Consider the following 20,722-nt stretch of genomic DNA (forward strand, 5'->3'; position numbering starts at 1 on the left):
CTCCACTATTATTAGTCAATAATCAATATTATTTTGATTACCCAATATTCTCTGGCTTCAAGGCCCCACTAAAAATAAGATGCAGGATTTTGTGTACTAATGAAGTATATGTATATTATTGCTACTAAAATTTCTCATGGAATGTGAAGGAGAAACACTCCTCACCTTTTTGTGAATTTATGTTCAGGTACTATAGGAAGGTTAGTATTTATTTCATAACTCATAACGGTAACTCTTTATTTTAAACATTACCAAAACAACTTTTTCAAAATCACGTATTTCAAATAACACTGATTCGATCAGTGAGTTTACACTAGAAGGCAGCAATATAGAAATGCTCCAAAATGCTAACCACACTTTCCAGAGAAAGTTAATTGGCTCTTGAGTTATGGAATAGCCAATATGAGGTGCATGGTCCTTTATCATGGCATATGTCATCCATCCCCAATATGCAGCTTTATGACACTTTTGAGGTAACAAGGACACACAGGGCTGTGTGGATTCTCAGAAAAGCTGTTTTGTCATGTCTTCATTGCTTGCTCTGTATTCCGTTTTAGGATGGGATGCTTGCTGCCATTTCCAATCCAATCTCTACCTTCCGAGTTGCCAACCTCCACCACTCTCTAGAGCTCTTCAAAAGAATGTGTCTTATGTTTCCATATTTGTGACTTCCATGAGAAAATGCTGCCTTTTAAAAGACATCTCTTGTCAATGGGGGCACATTTATTCATAGGACCACCATATTTCTCATCTTTGGCTCTTTTCATATATGTCCCTTTGTGGCTGAGATGTCCTTAAGTTGGGATTGTCTCTGAAACCTAAAGATTACAGAAAGCTCGTCTGTGAATGGCCACAGGTCTGGGATAGGAAACAAAGGTGGTGCGCGGGAGGGTTGGGCTCCCCTCATTTGCCGCCTGACTGGCAGTAGGTGTCCTATGAACAGGGAAGCCTCCCTCCCTTGTCTTGGCTCAGGAGCAATGAGCCGACAGCAGTACACATGTTAGCATTATACTTACCTGTATTATGGACTCAATACACTTAATTTTCAGTGTAAATCTTAGTAACATAGTTAAATGGTATAATAATATACTTAAATCATTCCTAAACACAAGGGGGCATGGCAGAGAATATATACAAAAGATCAGAATCCCATACTCAACTTCTGATACCAAGTAGACTGCGTCAGTTCATTCACTAAAACTTAAATGTCCATCTAATCTATCCCAGGCCAAAAAGCACGAAGTGACTACAGTTTTGGGGAATGCCCTCCTTGTGTGGCTGAGTTAGAAGCAGATGAACTGAGACTCTACATGCTGGAGAGTGGGACAAGTTTTTACAGCCACTAGACCTGCTTTCCTTAGAGGCTAAACCCACGTCATTCTAAAACACTGTACCTTCGTTCCTGTAAGGACATTCAATTCTCTGAACTTCCTTGCCACGGACACAGTCCTCCACTCTTCCCCCCACATCCTAAACCCTTCCACTGTGCTCTATGAAACTGTTCCAGGGTGAAAACTCCCAGCGTAATCTCACCTCCCTCTGAAAGTGCTCTTTCTTCCTTGCCTGAATGGAAATACGGCTCTTCCCTGATATCATTTCCCAGGTAGTTGTTGATTGTTTCATATCTCACGTACTTTAGCGGTAAAGAGGGATTGGTATCTTAAATTTGTTCTTCAGTGTTCCTTCTAGACTATTTGTTCCAACGCACTTGGAAAAGTCATGTTCTTTAAAGGCTCTGCTCTTCAGCTATGCCACCATTTCCTCACCACTGCTGTCACCCATCAACCTCTAATCACTCCTCATTCAACAAACTCGTCAGCACCTGGCTCACAGACCCCCTGTCTACCCACGTAGAAAGGGGCAGAAACTTCATATTACCCCTTGTGGCTTACCCTCGGACTCCCAGATCCTCAATCCTCTTACCTACACAAACTATTCGCCCATCTACTCTCCAAGATCACACATTAGCTCTTGTTACCAAAATAAATGGAATCACACAGAACATATACAGTCTTTTGCATCTGGTTTCTTTCACCTAGAATAATGCTTCTGAGATCTGTCCATATCTCTGTACGTGAGTAATTCATTCCTTCTGATTGTTGAGTAATATTTCATTATCAGTTTGTTCATTCAGTTTGTTTATTCATTCGCCAGCTGAAAGAAACTATTTTTAAATTTAGCTATCTTTATATATCTGTTGAAAGTCATAAATTAGCTAAATATTTGTGTTGTTTAACTTTGTACAAATCTACTTGGATTCCTTAAATGTAGACAGAAATAATTAGGTTATTGCCTAAAGGCTTTCTCAAGCACAAATTTTAATTTAATCCTTTCAACTTTTTCCTTTGTTTTCAATTAATGGTACATTAGACTGCTACCCATTCCATTAATAGAGGTAACATTATTTCATTTCTAATTCAGCTAAAGTTATATACTTTATTAAATTATTTTTATCTTAAATCCTATAGTTATACTCTGTGCAACTCCTTATCATCTGGGTATTTTAGATGAAATACTGCTTCGTTATTATAAACACCTACAAAGAAGGATCAGAAAAGACAAAAAGGGGGAGAAAAGTTAAGGGGCAAACAAGGTTTAGCAAGAACGGATAACAGTAAGACCAATCCCAAATCATAAAGCTGCCAGATTTCCAATAGTTTCAACAGCCATGCTTCCAAGTAAGTTCCAGTTCCTTAAACTTTATCTGCTTTTCATCAGAAAAGTGCCGAAGTTTAGCTCTTGGTATTCACTCAACTCCAGTGGTGAGGCATATCCATCTCTTAGGTTCTGTTTACAGTTAGCCTAGTTTTGTCAGATGCCTCTGCTATCACTAAGTCATTAGGCAAATGTTATGTCTATGGTATTTCCTGTAGCCTTTCCATTCACTTAACTAGTCATATTCGCATTTCCTTATTTTCTGACTACTTGGTATTTGCCAGGCACACTGCTGGTTGCTGGGTAAACAGACTTGAAAACGAATTGATTATACAATTTGCTACTGATCTCTTAGAGGTACACATAGGATTGTGTTTTAAACTGCAATCCGTCGCGCATGTACTGAACAGCCTAAATTTTAGGTACTCCGCATTACTTTTATTGTATATTTAATCATTTCAAATCATCAGAGTATCAATAAACAACATAAATGTCCCATAATCATCTCAGCTTCTTTTATAAAAAGGTTTTTAAAAATGTTTTTTATTATGGTAAAATATATAACAGAAAATTGTTCTTCTAAACTATTTTAAGGTTACAATTCAGTGGCGTTAAGAATATTTTACAACCATTACCACTATCTATTTCCAAAATGTTCCCCCCCCAAAGAGAAAGTCTGTAACCATTAAACAACCACTCCCCATTCTCCCCTCCTCATCTGGTTTTTATCCTAATCAACTATTCATTCCTATACCTCAACTCAGATGAAATGTCTTTGTAAAGCCAATCCTGACAGAATAAATCACATCTATACCAGCTCTTAACCTTGTACATATTTTTATGATTTAATTTATCATCTCATTCTGTAACTGTGTTTATATTCCTCTAGTTTGAGCTATTTGAGGGTGGAATCCAGAAAAAACAAACAAGCCAGCAACTCCTAAGAACCTTTATGTTCCTCATGCCAACAAGGTGCCTGGCTCTGAGCAAGCACTCCCTCCATTGCTGACTAGTCAGCATGAACATGAGTGATCGTGGCCTACCACAGGCACAATTTGGCAGGTGCTAGGCAGGCGCTTTCTGCTAAAAACCCTCGCTATCTGAACATTTATGTGAAATATCCTAATTATTTTTAGGTAATGTATTCTGAGTTCTGAACATAACCTACTAAAATGTAAATAAGGCCCAAGAGAAATAATATATTAGAATCTGTCATCAAAGCCTTTAGTCCAAACCAATTTATCAGGCTTTTTCTCCAAAGACAGGAAATGAATGATTTCATTTTGGAGGTAGAGGTGGGAAAAGATGAGAGAAGGGATATGTGTATGTCCAAACTCATCAAATTGTATACATCAAATATGTCCAGTTATTTTATGTCAATTATATCTCAAAAAAAAAACCCACCACAAAAAACAACAACTATGATGCGATGTGTGTGCGTATGTGAGAGACAGTGAGAGAGGATTTTGTGCAAAAAGCACTATTTCAAGACAAATACGATGCTACTTGGGCTGGGGGAGAAAAGTAATATATTGGAAGCTACTTAAAAATAATTCTTCCCATTTTATAATTTTCTAGCACATGCAATAAACCTTGTTAATACTGTAATCTGTTCTCTTCCTAGTCAAAGGCAAATGAAATCAATCCATCTACCTGTGCGGAACATATGTGACTGCATCCTAAAACTAAGCTGCCATCTTGACATCTAGGGGAACCGGGATCCTTGAGCCTGTCCCCTCCCCTCTGGTGAGGTCTGGAATATATACACAGACCTATGGGCTGATCACAGGATTTCCACTAGTGCTCTCTCCGGGGTGAATAGCCCTTGATGTTGTCTATCTCTCCACTCACTCTGGCACTAGAACCTTCTGGCATCTTATCCCTTTGGTCACGCATGTATTCTCATGGCTTAGGCGATCGAAGCACACTGTCTGTAGGTGGAAGGTATGGGGATCCCTTTTGTCCTATGGCCACCCAGGACTGTGTTTCTGTATGTAAGTTCCTTATTAAACTCATTAACCTACAAGCTGGACTTGTCTGCCTCATTCTTTGGTCTCTCAGCTCCTTCAGTGTTTGGGGGCCACTTCTGCACATACAGCCCTCTTTCGAAACATACCTACTAATACCACTTAATTTTACCAGTACGGTCAATAACTGTTCAAATAGAATACTAATCTATAGTTTACATTCTACCCCATTCCAAAAAGGATATGAAGTAACTTACATTAAAACATTGGTCAGACATGACAGTTAAAGGGGCTTTAAACATGAGACTGGAAATCACTGAATATTCAAAGAACTTATCAGATAAGAGGAGTCTAATAACTACCACATTTTAGTTTTAAACTTGGCAATTTCTGAAGGGTTGGAAAGGAACTTTGCTTGAATGTTTTCTTTAAGCAAGCAAAATCATTCACACCTTAGAATATTCTAATTTTGTCTTTTGAAGAGAAAGCCATCCCATTTCTTCCTCAAGTATTGGAGGAGAATATGCAATAAGGACAATATTTACTTAAATAAGGTGTGTTTAGATTACAGATTCCATTAGAATATTCTTGTGGGTTTTTTTAAATTGGGGAATATTAGGGAACAGTGTATTTCTCCAGGGCCCTTCAGCTCCAAGTCACAGTCTTTCAATCTAGTTGTGGAGGGCGCAGCTCAGCTCCAAGTCCCGTTGCTGTTTTCAATCTTTAGTTGCAGGAGGGCGCAGCCCACCATCCCATGCGGGAATTGAACCGGCAACCTTGTTGTTAAGAGCTCACGCTCTAACCAACTGAGCCATCCGGCCACTCCTCTGGCAGCTCAGCAGCAGCTCCATGTCTTCAATCTAGTTCTGGAGGGTGCAGCTCACTGGCCCATGTGAGAATCGAACCAGCAACCCTGTTGTTCAGAGCTCGCGTTCTAACCAACTGAGCCATCCAGCTGCCCCAGAATATTCTTATTAAATTTGATGTGCTCAACTTTCTGAAGTCAAGTTATTGATTTACATGAAAGCATAGTCTCTGTACATGTAGTTATATACTTTATATAAATTTATATAAGGAGGTATTTTAATCTGCAGCTCAGCCTAAATTCAAAGATTATGGTCATCAAAATAAAGATGGCTAAGGATAAGAAGAAATATCACTGGTCTATCTGAAATGGAAACAGAACCACTAAATTACTTTGGTTTGTTATATGTATTCTATAGGACTGAATTAAACTTAGAACTACTTCCTAGATAAAGAATAAAAAAACAAATGAGATTACTTCTTTTGAAGTTGGGGAACATATGGTCCTGAAATGCAGTAATTTATCATGAGACTTTCACTAACACTTGGCATAACCGCAATTTTGTAGCATGATTACCATTTAAAACTTTTAAGTTATAAAGCTTAACTATTATATTTTGAATATACCAAGTTACTTCTCCATTTATGACATGGTGAGACTACTATAAGAATATGGAGAAATTGTTGTTAAAAACAGCAAGCTACATATTAAAATAAAAATTTTACTTTGATCACTAAGACCTGAAATCAATGTCAGAAAGAAACTACAGCTAGTCCTTTCTGTCCTAAGGAGGTGGAAGAAAGAAGAGAAAGGCAAGAAGGACATAATTCGACGACTGACTTGACAAATAAATAGTCTGGAACTGACTCCAAAGAGAAAAGGAATCCTATTTTAATCTCTTAATTTAACAAAGATTATGACATTACTTCTAGAAAGATAGAAAGAAATAAAATGGGATAGCTGACTGTAACATTTTAAAATATATCTAAGCTACTATATAAAAATATAGGAAAAAATAAAATTGATAAAAATGTTTCTTAGTATAACATTTACACATTTAAATTAAAATTATATAGTTGATATGCAGTTTTTATACATAAGATATATATATGAGCTTTTGAATAACACCTGAAAAACCTTGTCAAAATGTTAGTTTTTCTCTCAACATATATCTGAATGTGAAATAAGGAGCACACATACTTCAGTGACTAGTGAGGAAAGTTAAAGCTATTGACTCCATCAGATGAGATTGCTTTTAAGTGGAATAGCATATAAAAAATTAAGCATACATAAGATACCTATATTTGGGACGTATCAGCTTAAAAGCTTTATTGACTTTATCACTTAGTATAAATTATGAGTTAAGATTTCTATAAATAGTGGAAAAACTTGACAGAGGAAAAATTTATGATTAGTAAATGAGTCTATATAACAGAAAAAAAATAAATTATCAGAAATAATATTCAACTTTCTCTATCACTTAGCCAGAAATGTTAAAACCGTATAATTACAGATTAACATCCTATCTCTGTCTCTTAATAGCTGTGATCCTAAAAGTCAAACTTTCTTAAGATTCTAGTGTTTCACTTGTAAAATGGAAATAAATCTATCTACCTCATAAGCAGTCATGACTAAATGGGATAATGCATGCAAAGGACTATATAAGTGTCTGGCACATAGCTAATTTAATAAGTGTTTACTATTATCGTATTATATCCTCCCGTTCAAAATATGACCACCAAAACTGTCAGATTGGGTTTTGCATTTTCTGGGACTGTGTTTCATTTTGAATTTTTATCATATTTGGAAAGCCAATCATACATAGTACTTCATTTTTCCATCAATAAAATTATAATTGGCTACAAATCACATTACATAAAATACAAAAAATCTTTCCTACACTATGCTCTCTAGCCAGAAGATTTAATCTAAGGAAAACAAACACCAAATAAAAATATCCTGTACCACACATCTTCTGCCACATGAAGACATGAAGAAGTAAATCATGGTTGATCCCTCTGTGAGTTCAGGGACATTTACTAAGTGCCGATTCTTTTTAGTCACATAAAGTTGTAAAGGATGAGCCCCTCAGTCCACTTACCTGGTGAAGGTCACTTCCCAGTGCGTACTCTGCGAAGTAGCCTGGAGCAGCAGAGGAGGCTCTGATGGCCTGCCACATTTTGTACTGGCAGCCTCCCAAATAGTGAGAGTTGACTCCAGGAAAATGACCATAGTTTCTGAACACAAAAGCTTTTGGTGTTATCCCTCTGTTTACCACGGTACTTACTGCAGCTACCTAGTGAATTAAAAAGTGAACAACACCCACTGTAAAGAGCAGTATTTGGGATCTGTAAATTAAATATTATTTAGTAATATGAATAAACAATGTATAATACCACCCATCAAGATAAATTTATAACATAACTATAATGTTAAGCAAAGGGAACCCAATCTTTTTAAAAAGGTATTTCTTTATGGGGAAGTAGATATAAAGATTGAGATAATTTTGAGAAATTGTAAGAGAACAATAATAAAAGGTATGTTTGACTACCTGACTTGATAGCTATTTAAAAAGACATTCAAGAATGCACAAATTTGCAGACCTTTATAAATAACTGAAACAGCAATAGTAATGAATAAAAACTACTTGAAGATAAATACACTGTTTTCATAATATAATTTACAAATTAGTCTTTGTTTCTGTGCTCTTTGAAAGCATTATGACTTTAATACCTGAAACTCTAAGACAACACAAACTATCAAGATTTTCTGATCAGTTAATAACTGGCCTCTGGGTATTTTTATTTATTTATTTTAAAAACCTAACATTGATCCCCCTGCTCTCAGATTTTATCGATGCCAGCTGAATGTATGTAAAATGTGCTATATTAATGATTTCAAATATAATCCTCAGAAGCTGAAAGGTTACTGAAGAGGCCAAAGTTGTCAGGCTCCTGTGCTAAGGGGCCTGTTTGCACAACTATTTTATAAACCAAGGCCATATCCCAAGTGTGAGTCTAAGGCCACTGTGGGTGGCCTCAGGTGTCTAAGGCCACTAAGGAGGCCATACACTACAACCCGAAGGGTCTTTCTAGTAACTGGTAAACAGACAGGCTGAATAAAGAAACATGGGTGGCTGTGCCATTTACCATGAGTGAGTCACTTTTTGAGGCAGGTCAAGCTCCCCCACACCCACTTTATCCTTTTACTTAAAACGGGCAACTCCCGTGATTTAAAAACAAACAAACAAACAAAAAACTCTGAAGATACAGGGGAACAAATGAGGTGTGCAGTGTCCCCTATGGTCCCCATCTCGGTATCATGGCCTCTCAGGGACTGCACGGTCTGATACACCTACCACTCCAGCCACATTTCACATGCTGCCCTTGGGTCCATGTGCTCTAGTCTTCCGGAACTCTTCCACTTCCTGCATTTCTCCAGAACTCCTCCTGCACAGGTCATTCCCTTTGCCAGGAAAACTCCTACTCACCGGCCTTCACACTGAGATCTCAAATCTCATTTCCTTAGAATAGCCTTCCTCATGTCCCTGTAAATATATGCGTTCAGAGAACTGCTTTTGTGCTCACAGCACTTACTTCAGGGAAACGATCTCACTGTGTGATTATCTGATGAATGCCTGTATTGCCCTCCATGTCTACATTTACTCACTAACTATTCCAAGTGCCTCGTAGCACAGTACTGGCACAGGGGGTGCATAACTAATAGCTAAAGAATGAATGAAAGTATATAGGCAAGAGTGAAAGAGCAAGAGAGAGAACTGCGTTTGATTTTTAATGGTTACAGTTTGTTATCCAAGAATAAACAGAAGCTTCATGGGATTCCTAGGAGCAGAAATCCGATTTGTTCATCAAATAACAAGTATTATCAAAGAACACAGAAGTGAAGCAATACTCAGATCATTATGTTTCAAGTAAGAGAGAGAAAAGCCACGCTGAGACATATCCTATTAACAGTAACATTTTTTAAATTTGGATTCTATTTGTACATTTATATCTAAGAAGCATATAAAATTTATTTAAAAAAATCTAGGGGAGGAAATGCCACAATTATTCGATTAACCCTTACGATAAAAGAATTCTCCCTTGTTTTCAGTCTTACTCTTTCATATTCTTAAATTTTTCTTGTACTTTTACCGGATTAGAAAGAGCTAATGATCACATCCTATGTCTTAGGATGACTCAATATATAAGGAATCAATATAATCTATTAAAAGAGGTTCCTAAGAAATTTTTCCTTTAATAAAGGGCCTTCAGAATAAGTGCTTTCACCTGACCTTCAATTCCATCTAGGTGATATATTTATGAGACTCTAAACTTACCTTAGGACACGTGGGGTTTCTTGCTGTTTCAATCATTAGTGAAGATCCCATTCTATCCCTTTATTAGAGGAGAAGAAATAAATTATATCAAAACAATTTTATCTCTTAACACCAGGGAACATACACTTTGCTCATACTGTTTGCTCAAGGCTTTGTCAAAGCACTATGAGGGAGAAAGAAGTATCAGAATCTCCTCTAGGAGGCTTATAATCCAATAAATGCACATGAAACAATATATAGTTATTAATCTGATTCAAACTGCAAGTGTCTACAGTTCTGAGGTGGGACAATTAGTACAGGTTGTGGTGTGTGGGAAAGACGCATGGAGGTATAGCTTGAGAAGGACCAAAAGATGTCAAGGGAACACATTCCAAGCCAGGACAGATATATACACAGTAAAGGTGAAGGCAGAAAAAAGGTGTTTTCAGCATCCCACTGATAGGATAAAAGCTGTGCTGCGATAAGGCTGCAGAAGTGTGGGTAGGCTAGTTCCAGAGCAATCTAAAAACCAGATCAGAAGATTTACTTTAAACTTGCTTTAGCAATACAAAGCCAATGAATGTCACCCCCCAAAAATGTTTTTTCAATCGTCTGAGTTGGCATTTGAATTACTGCAACATCACAGAAATTTTCCTTGGGCAGCAATTTTTAAAATTCCATTACAAGGGAATTTATTTCAGTGCAGATTTTTTCCAAACTTAAAAATTATGTTTTTTCCCTGTATTGAACATAAAGACTTTTTCACCAACATGCCTCAGTAAGAAAAAAACATTTTTCTAATGACAATATTTTTCAAACAATACTTATGTTTCTTAACTAGAATGTCAGTGCATTCATATCAGGGTAGTATGCACAAATTAGGAAGTGATCTACCCTTTACAATCCTTAAAAAATATCAATGTAAAATACTTTCTAAAACAGACAAGATCTTTGTCTTTCCCAATCTGATCTACATGTTTCTTCTGTATGAAGAGCAATTCAATTTTATTCTTCTGTGGGTCTCTCACTTTATCTTTTCATAGACATTTACTGTAAAATTGGGACAGACGTCTTGGGAACATGCTGGTTTCAGACTTTAAGCAAAGTTCACATTACATTTTGTTTCAACTTTGAGTTTATTAACAGAACCAAAATGCTTTAATGAATTAAGTTATGAATATAAATTCAAAGAGAGCAGGAATATTAACTGCTCATTTCAGAGAGAAGTCAAAATACGAAAAAATTTTCAACATTCCTAGCTTCTACTGATGCTATAATTAAAAATAGTGTACCTAAAATTACAGAAAATCATTATCACCGAAAAAAAATTCTCTCACTAAAACGATGGGGAAACAACAACAAAAACCACAACCAGACAAAAAGGCCAGAGAGCAGGTGTGGTAGATTATACCAATAAAGGCTCCGAATGAGTCACACTTTCTGATATCTACATCCTTGTATATAATCCCTCCCCGCACAGACTCCAGGTTTAAATGGTTTTGGTCAATGGGATGTCAGCAAAAATGCCATTAAACTGAGGCTTCTAGATAAGAACTTATGCAATGGGGCTTGCCCTCTTGGAACTCTGAGACCACCATGATTGGATGAAGTCCAGGATGACAATGACCTTGGGGAGAGAGAGACCAGCTGTCCAGGTCATCTCAGCTGAGCTGCGGCTGCCAGTAGGTATGTGAGTTTAGACAAGAACAGAAGAAACACCCAGTTATGCAGAATCATAAGACTAAATTGTTGTTTTCAACTACTTAGTTTTGGAGTGGTTCGTTTTGTAGCAAAGGATACAGGAAAAGCAGGGAAAGGAAAAAACAACTGACCACACTTAGAAAGTTTATCAATGCTGTGATTAGAAATAAAGAAGCCTTTGAAGGATTATCAGTGAAATAGCAACATGCAAATACCTGAAGATACTTTAATGAGTAGCAAAAGGAAAAAAACGTTTCATAGCAGAGAGACTGGTCTTACAGTAAATTTTCAAATCTTCATTAAAAACTTACTAGTATTACGATTTTACAATTTCACGAGAATTCATACACAGTATTTTTTTAACAGACACAAGAGAAAACCCCAAAATAAGCAACACACAGTAATGAATGGGAAGACTGCTCATTTGGGAAGATACTATTATTCAACAAAATAACTGTTACATTTCTATCAAAATAGCAGTGGGACATTTTTTTTTTTAATGTAATAAGAGTAACCTAAGATTCACTTTGGACATTAGATGAAAATACTGAACAGATTTTTGAAAAAGAGTAAGGAGAAAAGACTTGCTAATCAATATAAAAACATTATGTAAAGAATTTAGACAAAAAATTTAAAAATCAATAGAAAAAACAAAAACTTAGACATAGACTCTTAATGTACATAAAATTTTAAATGTGATAATGGTGGTATTTCAAATCAGTGAAAAAAAGGAAAAAGTACTTGGTAAAAGGTACAGGGACACTTGAATTACAGGGAACATGCTGCTTTCAGACTTTAAGCAAAGTTCACATTACGTTTTGTTTCAACTTTGAGATTATTAACAGAACCAAAATACTTTAATGAATTAAGTTATGAATATAAATTCAAAGAGAGCAGGAACATTAATTGCTCATTTCAGAGAGAAGTCAAAATACGAAAAAATTCTCAACATTCCTAGATTCTACTGATGCTGTAATTAAAAATAGTGTCCCTAAAATCACACAAAATCATTATCACCAAAAAAAACCTCTCTCAATAAAACGATGGGGGGATAAAAAATAACAGTAAAAAATAAAGTTTGATCCCCTTACAATATACATCAAAATAAATTTCAGATGACTTAAGAATTTAAAATAATTAAACCTTAGGACTAGAAAATAATATAAAAATGTACCTGATTGCAAGATAGAAAAGACTTTCTAAACATGAAAGCAAAATTAAAATTAATGATTTGACTAAAGATTTGAAACTCCTCTACATTTAAAAAATTATTAACTAAAAACACATTTTTAACATATAATAAATGGTCAATATATTTAGAATATAGTGAGGAATACCTTGATAGGAAAATGAGAAAATATTATGTCCTTGAAATTCGCACAAAAAAATGCAATAAAGAAACATAACCAATGTTCAAACTCATCAACAATCAAAGTGATGGAAACTGGGAACACTATTATAAAAATCTCTGAAGCTGACATATATACATACGTGTGTGTGTGTGTGTGTGTGTGTGTGTGTGTGTGTGTGTATCACGGAAATGGAAATACAAATTGTTGTTGGTGAGTGGGTAAATTGGGACAACTATTTTGAAGAACAATTCAGATACACACACACATACACACACACACTTCATGATTTTTAAAACACGTATACTTTCTAACCCAAACTTTCAATCTAGAAATACACCTTAAAGATATAAACAGAGATTTAAGTAGAGATGTATGATGCCTATTTAAACTTCATTTTGAACTGTAAAAATATTTAAATTAGCCTCCTTTTCCCATAGGAAATTTGTTAAATAAAAAATAGTACATTCATAAAACAGGATAGTGAACAGCCTTTAAAATATGCCTCAAAGATATTTAATGACATAGGAAATCATTCATGATAAAATACTATGTGAAAATGCAGGATACAAAACTAAATGTGCATGATCATCCCAATCTGTGAAGGGGATAAACACACACACACACTCACAACCTTACACACATACACTTATTTATCTGTAAGAAATTCTAGAGAAAAGTACATCCTATGTTAATAGTGCTTTTTTCTTAGTGGGGTTACAAATTATTTTCATTGTTTTCTTTACATGTTCTCTATTTCATATAATCATATAAAGATATGATTATTTTTAAAAGACATCAACATTGGCCCAATAATTACGCTTCTTGTAAACTGTCCTACGGATATATTCTGAAATGTGTGGAGAAATGTAAATTTTCCAACCACAGCATGTTCACAATCACAAAAAAAATTAGGAATAACCGTCCTAAATGTATATGGTTAAGAAAATGTGATACCACTATACTGTGGAATGTGGTGGTCTTTAAAATTTTCTCGAGATATTAATAAAGTTGAAAAAAAGGGAAAGGATAAAAAGTTACAAGTACAATATACTTTCTGCTAAAAAGTATACGAAAATATATGGAGTCTAAAAAAAACTAGACAAAAATATACTGTGAGGTCTACAGCTCTGAATAAGATTGTGGATGATTTTTAGTTTCTACTTTATGTTTCTATTTTTGGAAAGTGAGTACAATGGCTTTGTAGTAACTTGAAAAAATGTTTAGAAATTAATGTTTTAGGAGAATACGTTTATGTCTGAGGAAGAATAATATGTTAAATGAAAACAGCAGGATGCAAACATGGTCTATATACAACATGGTCTCAATTTTTAAAAAGGCAATTGCAACTTTTACATGCTAATCTTACACATATGAACCCAAGAAAATAGTAACTAGAATATGATTCACCAAAATATTAACAGTAGTTATCTATAATTAGTAAGATGAAAATTTAATATTCTTCTTTACATTTTTTGGCATTTTACTAATTATAATATGCACATATTATCTATATAATCAAGACATTTAAAAAAAGGATAATTATAACTTACTTAAGAATATTTTCCCATGTTTGACTGTCATAAAATGCATGGCTCCAACTCATTTTGACTGTTCCAACAATGACATTTTGTGAAAACACATCTGTTCCTAATTTTCGATAAAGTTCCTCACATTCGTCCAGGGGCATATGAAACAATCCCAACATGAATGCTAATATAGCACCTGAAAGAAAGAATCCTTAGTTTCTGCCAGTGTTGACATTACAGTACTTATACAATCTCTTTAGCCATAGAGGAGGTTAAAATTCTGGCTTTGATACTTTCTAACTGTGTCACCTGGGACAAACTACTTAACCTCTCAGAGCCTCAATTTTTTCATCTATAAAGTAATTACAGCAACTGAAATGTACAAGGTCCTTATACTGGGGTAACACATGTAAAGGGCTTTACTAGGCCTCAGTAAAGATAAATAAATGCTAACCAATTATGATGATAATAACTTAAAGATATATAAAAATATGTTGTTTTACATTAAATAGCATATAAGGTACTGTGGTAGGTAGGTAGTGTCCTTTCTAACCTTAATAAATTCCTTAGTTTTAGTCACAGAATACAGTATATCTGACAACTTACCAAATTCATTAAAATAATGACTCCTTCAGGTTCATCCTGGGAACCAATGTGATTAAAGAAATTAGGTCTCTGGGATGTCCTTTTAAATAGCTGATTACATAGCCTAGCAGCAACTGGCAGGACACACTGCCACCTAGTGTATCTAATTGGCCTAACCCTGAATTAACAAGGAAAAGAGGAGGAGAAAGCTTTGGAGGATGGGGAAAGGGAGGGGATGAGGCAAAAACCTGTATAGCATCACTGCTTACTTTGAGATTGCAGAAAAAAAACAGGAAATCACTATCATAATGTACTTTAAATATTTTATATATTTTATTATACTTGGCCTTATTCTAATAAAAGAGATTATATTTTTAAATACATTGTATGGCATTACCATAAAACAGGAATCATTATTTTCAACTTCTAGAAAAGTTGTAATTAACACAATAAATTAATTTCCAAAAAATTAAGTTCCTTTCCTTTTAAGCAGAGCTACTATAGAGATGAGCAGATATTAAAAAACTGAACCTTGCTGAACTGGTAAGGACATTAACTTTAGTTTAAATATATATTTATCATATTTATAGAAATTATAAGTGAAATAAAATTTCTATATTATAATACATAGAAAGTAAAAAGAAATGAAAATTATAAGCAGTGTATTTATTATAAGTTAAGGTAAACATAAGCTAGAAGACACAATGGAAAAGATATAGTGTGATACACAAATGTACATATTACATAAGAAGATATTCTACTCCGTGGATAAATTTCTGTGCTTTAAGATTCTCTTTATTAAGCATCCACCTACTAAAAACAGTGCCAAAGTAAGTAGTTAGCTTGTAGATGTTTAAATGTTTGAATTGCTAGGACCATTCTAAAATTCAACACAAATGGTCAGGGTAATAGCTCCAAAGAAGAACTGGGAAATGCCTCTTTAAGAAAAGTTTCCGTAGTTAAATCAATTTGGGATATATACATATTACTTTCATATCCTGAGAATCACAATGCATTTGTAACATACTAAAGGATCTCAGAAGTCCCTCTGTAATGAAACCTGTTTAACTTCCTTTAACCAAAATTTTCCAAATTTGCTAACATCTTGAGGAATTAGTAGAACATCATAGGAATCACTGATTCCTTATGCTTTTGAATCATCCCTGCAATGGCTCTCATTTAGTTTTTACAATTGACATCAACTGACCTACCCTTTGGGAATATTTGTGATACTTAACACATACAATGCAGAGAAATCATTTGATTTTGTTGCTAGTAGTCTTTAGAACTACTATTGTAATTCAAAAAATGAGAAAAAGAAATAGAAGTAAAAATCGATGAAGATAAACTAATGGAAAGTGAGAAATTATCAGGTCAAACAGTACAATACACAGCAAGGATTTGCAATCTTAATACTGTGTTTCCCCGAAAATAAGACCTAGCCAGACAATCAACTCTAATGCGTCTTTTGGAGCAAAAATTAATATAAGACCCGGAATATTGTATTATATTACATTACATTATATTAAATCGGTCTTATATTATAGCAAAATAAGACTGGGTCTTACATTAATTTTTGCTCCAAAAGACGCATTAGAGCTGATTGCCCATCTAGGTCTTATTTTCGGGGAAACACGGTACTCCTTGAGTGTTACTTGGGAAGTAAGCGATAAGTAATAGCTATGGGTATCCTGAGAGACTTCACGGGGGGTGGTGAGAGAGCTGGTGTAAGGAAACAGAAAAACAAAACAAACAGAAAACAAAACAAATAATCACCTGATAGTGTCAGTGAAAACTAAGAAATTATTCAATCACAATCGTATTCTAAGTTGCCAATTTCTTCTACACAAACATGAAACTGTAATTTTAAATGTATATCAACTAGCAATATTAAAAATAGCCTTTCAAAAACATAGATTCTCACATTTATCAATTTAAATTTTGACTTCAAACAACCAGATTTTTAAAAAAAGGACAGAAGAAGCAATTTCCTCACAGAGGGACACATCTCACAAAAAAAGTAAAATCTTATCCATCTTTAATAGTCTATTGGCTCAAGTACAATTTGAGTACCTAGGTTCCTTCCATTTCATCACTTTCCTTAAGGTGACTGTACCAGAAAGCAATTAATTCATAATTTGTGTTTGTCACTGTGGCTTATTTAAAATGTATTAGAAAAGCACTTTAAAAACTTTTTCTATATTTTGTGAGGGGTGTAAATGTCTATTAAGTTGCTTTGTACACCTAAAACTAATTAAAAAACAAAACCATTTTCTGAATGTTAACATTCCCAATATTTTTAAAAGTACATTAAATGAACCAAAGGATTATTCATTATCAAAACATGAAATTAATATCCATCATTTCAGAGAATGACCATGCTCTTGAACGTAAGTGCTTAATCTTCTTTTTCATAATGCACTTATGACCACTTCCACAAATAATGATTACCTGTGCTTACACCACAAATGTAATCAAAGAGCTGATGAACTGGCTTCTGAGTAAGTTCAACTAATTTTCGCAGTGTCTGAAGAGCAACCAAACCCCTATAGAAAAGATAAAGGTAAAATGAGAATTTTTCTTTCAAGAAAAGTTAAGTTATTGAATAAAACAATCCTACATTTTTTGCCTTTCTAGCTTACATTCCAACATGAAAGTTAATAATATAAATTAGCATCTGTAAAAGTTACTTAAGTTCTGGGCAGCAGGTTAGCTCAGTTGGTTAGAGCGCGGTGCTCTTAACAACAAGGTTGTGGGTTCGATCCCCAAATAGGTCACTGTGAGCTGCGCGCTCCACAACTAGATTGAAACAACTACTTGACTTGGAGCTGATGGGTCCTGGAAAAACACATTTAATTAATAAAAGTTTTTAAAAAAAAGTTTCTTAAGTTTCAAAGACCACTTCTGAAAATCCAGTATCTAAATAATGGTATGAAATCTGTGCTATAGCAGCATGTTTTTAAATTTATAATAATACCTCTTTAGACTACAAAGACATCCAATGAAAGATTTTTTGTTGTTGTTTAAACACCTCAACCATGGAAAATACTTAAAACCTCCAATCACCAGTTTTGGGATGCCATATATTGGTTTCTTCTCTTACCAACATAGTTGGTCACCTATGCTTCTATACGTTTTTGTTCTATGTATTTCACTTGTCATATTTTTAAGCTTTCTTTTATTCATTTTTTAAAACTCTCAACAACCTTAGGACAATGCTCTGCATTAAGGATGTATTAATTTATGCTGTATTATTCATTTCTGGATCCTTGTCAAAGGCCACAAATAGTTTCATGATGAATGTGAAAGATGAATTCAGGGTGTAACACATGGACAATTCTTTCCTTTTAAATGTTTTAAAATTTTTCAATTACAGTTGATATACAATATTATACTAGTTTCTGGTGTACAGATAATTTATGAAGTGATCACCCGATAAGTCTAGTACCCATCTGACACCATACATAGTGATTACAATATTATCGACTATATTCCCTATGCTGTACCTTACATTCCTGTGACTATTTTTATAACTGGCAATTTGTACTTCTTCACCCAACCCCCAACCATTCGCCCATCTGGTCTTCATCAGGTTGTTCTCTGTATCTGAGTTTGTTTTGTTTGTTCATTTTTTTGTTTTTTAGATTCCACATGTAAGTGAAATCATATGGTACTTGTCTTTCTTCATCTGAGTTATTTCACTTAGCATAATACTCTCTAGGACACAGACGACTCTTAATACTGGGAGAATATACAGAAATAATGAAACATTCTAATCCCAATACAAGGTATGGGGCAGAGAAGTTCTGAAACACAATGACAGTCAGATACCACAAAACAAAATTTAGAGTGCCAAATTGTGCTTTGATACTGCTAACAGGAAGTCACCAGAAAATATTGTAAGTTGAAAGCAGAAAACAAAAGATGCTCAGTTGTGTGTGTGTTGTTTTTTTTTAATTACAAGAAGTAATGTGGATTTGAAGAGTGGTAAGAGAACATAAGATGGCTTATAAGAGAGACACATTATGAATTCAAGGTAAGACATGAAGAATTAAAGAAAATGTTGGATAATCTATATTTAACAATGTGACCTCCGTTACTTATAAAAAGAAAATAAAACATGAACATATATTCACATAGAAAAACAAAGATTAGAAGAAATACATCAAAACATTAAACATAATTTTGGAATTGTGAGCTATGATTTGTTTTGTTTTTCTTCATATTTTTCTTTTTTGTCCCGTTTTACTTGTATAATGAGGAAATAAACTAAAAGTGCTGTATTTATAAATTAACTCAGGATGAATTTAAAAATAAATATATTTGCCAGGTTGATTTTATATGCCTTATACTGTACCAGCCTACCTTATACAAAAGAAATAAAAGATATGGATTTTCTCATAAGCCCCCATAGCTTACTCCTTTCAACACAAATTTCCCATTCTGGCTACTTTCCCATATTCCCCTAAACCAACGTTTCTCAACAGCAGCACTACTGACATTTCAGGCTGGATAGTTCTTTTTGTATTGGGCTATCCTATGCACTGTAGATACTTAGCAGCGACTGTCGTCTTCTCACTAGATGCAGCGGCAGTCCCCTGTTCTAACCACCAAAAATGTCTCCAGACACAAATGTTTCCTAGGGGGCAAAGTCTCCTCTAGTGGAGAATCACTGATGTAAACCTACCTTCATCCTAACCCACCTCTAGGTTTTCCCGAACATCTTCAATTTCCTCCCTATACGACCATCAAAACTACCATTCTCAGGTCAAATACTTGTAGGTCACAAACCTCTTTTCACCATACCTCCCTCACTCTAAATAGACATTTGAATGTCCTTTAATGTTCTTCTTTCAGATCTCTACTCAAATGTTACTTCTTCAAAAAGCAGTCAGTCATGATCGCTCTTTAAAATAGCACTGTTACTTTCTATCCCTTTGCTTTTATTTTCTTCATAGCAGCCACTGCTACTCAATTTTTTGTTTTTTTCCTATTTGTTTCCTCTTTCTTCCTCTAGAATACTAGCACCATGAAAACTTGGATTTTTGTCTGTTTTGTTTACTGACCTAAATCAGTATTTAGGACATGGTAGGCACTCCAGCTGACTCAATGAATGACACCATCCCTCCCAACTCCCCTGAACTTAGGGGCAGGGAGGACTTGGCTTCTTCCTATTCCTCAGTGAAAATTCCTTACTCACTTAACTGCCACTTTCCCTACTTCTCATCACTTGGAACCAATTCTATGAATTAGAATGATTCTCTCCAGTTCATTACCACTTTATTACATGAATGACGTTCACTTTCTTGGATTATTTCACTTCCCTAAGAAATAAACGATCTTCTAAGACTTTTCTCTTAGTCAATTCCATCTTCAATTGCCAAGTGAGCACTTCGAAATGGAGTGTAAAACTTTATACTCAACATGTGCAAAACAGAACTCCTGCTCAATACCAAACACCTCCTCCCCTATCTATGCAATTCTGTCCTACTCATCTACAGGAGGGACACTTAGAGTGGTCTCGACCTGTTTTTATTACATCCAGTCCTCTTTTTTCTTCACAATTTTTTTGCATACTGTTCCTTCCTCTTGCTTCCAGCTTGCTACCATCCAAAGTTAGTGTTTTACTGTCCCCGCCTAGATTATTAAATAGACTCCTTCTCTCATCACTCACTCCTTCATATTGGTATCAAAATTTAAAGGACTACAGAATTTAACAAAAGTATAAGGGTAGTATTTTAACATACAGAAGAGCTGACTGGCAAAGCAGATATACCAACAGTGAAGTTGGAGAGGTAAATTTGGAGTAAAAG

At 34.7% G+C, this 20,722-nt stretch overlaps 1 protein-coding gene across 6 annotated transcripts in view; it reads right to left on the minus strand.

Annotated features, from left to right (window-relative positions):
* Nucleotides 1-20,722, minus strand: part of PNPLA8 (patatin like domain 8, phospholipase A2) — a 47,478-nt gene that overhangs the window by 13,567 nt on the left and 13,189 nt on the right. For 5 of the 6 annotated variants that reach the window (XM_074340542.2, XM_019710238.3, XM_074340543.2 and 2 more), the window contains exons 5-8: nucleotides 17,361-17,455; nucleotides 14,349-14,520; nucleotides 9,767-9,824; nucleotides 7,529-7,723 (exon numbers count right to left, since the gene is read on the minus strand). In XM_074340542.2, the coding sequence (XP_074196643.1) occupies nucleotides 7,529-7,723; nucleotides 9,767-9,824; nucleotides 14,349-14,520; nucleotides 17,361-17,455 (520 nt within the window). Of the gene's footprint in view, nucleotides 1-7,528; nucleotides 7,724-7,783; nucleotides 8,975-9,766; nucleotides 9,825-14,348; nucleotides 14,521-17,360; nucleotides 17,456-20,722 lie in introns of those variants that run through there. The other variant, XM_088797817.1, reaches the window with a different exon arrangement.

This window comes from Rhinolophus sinicus, chromosome 4 (assembly GCF_057876585.1).
Source record: "Rhinolophus sinicus isolate RSI-liver-muscle chromosome 4, RSI-T2T, whole genome shotgun sequence".
Lineage (NCBI taxonomy): Eukaryota > Metazoa > Chordata > Mammalia > Chiroptera > Rhinolophidae > Rhinolophus > Rhinolophus sinicus.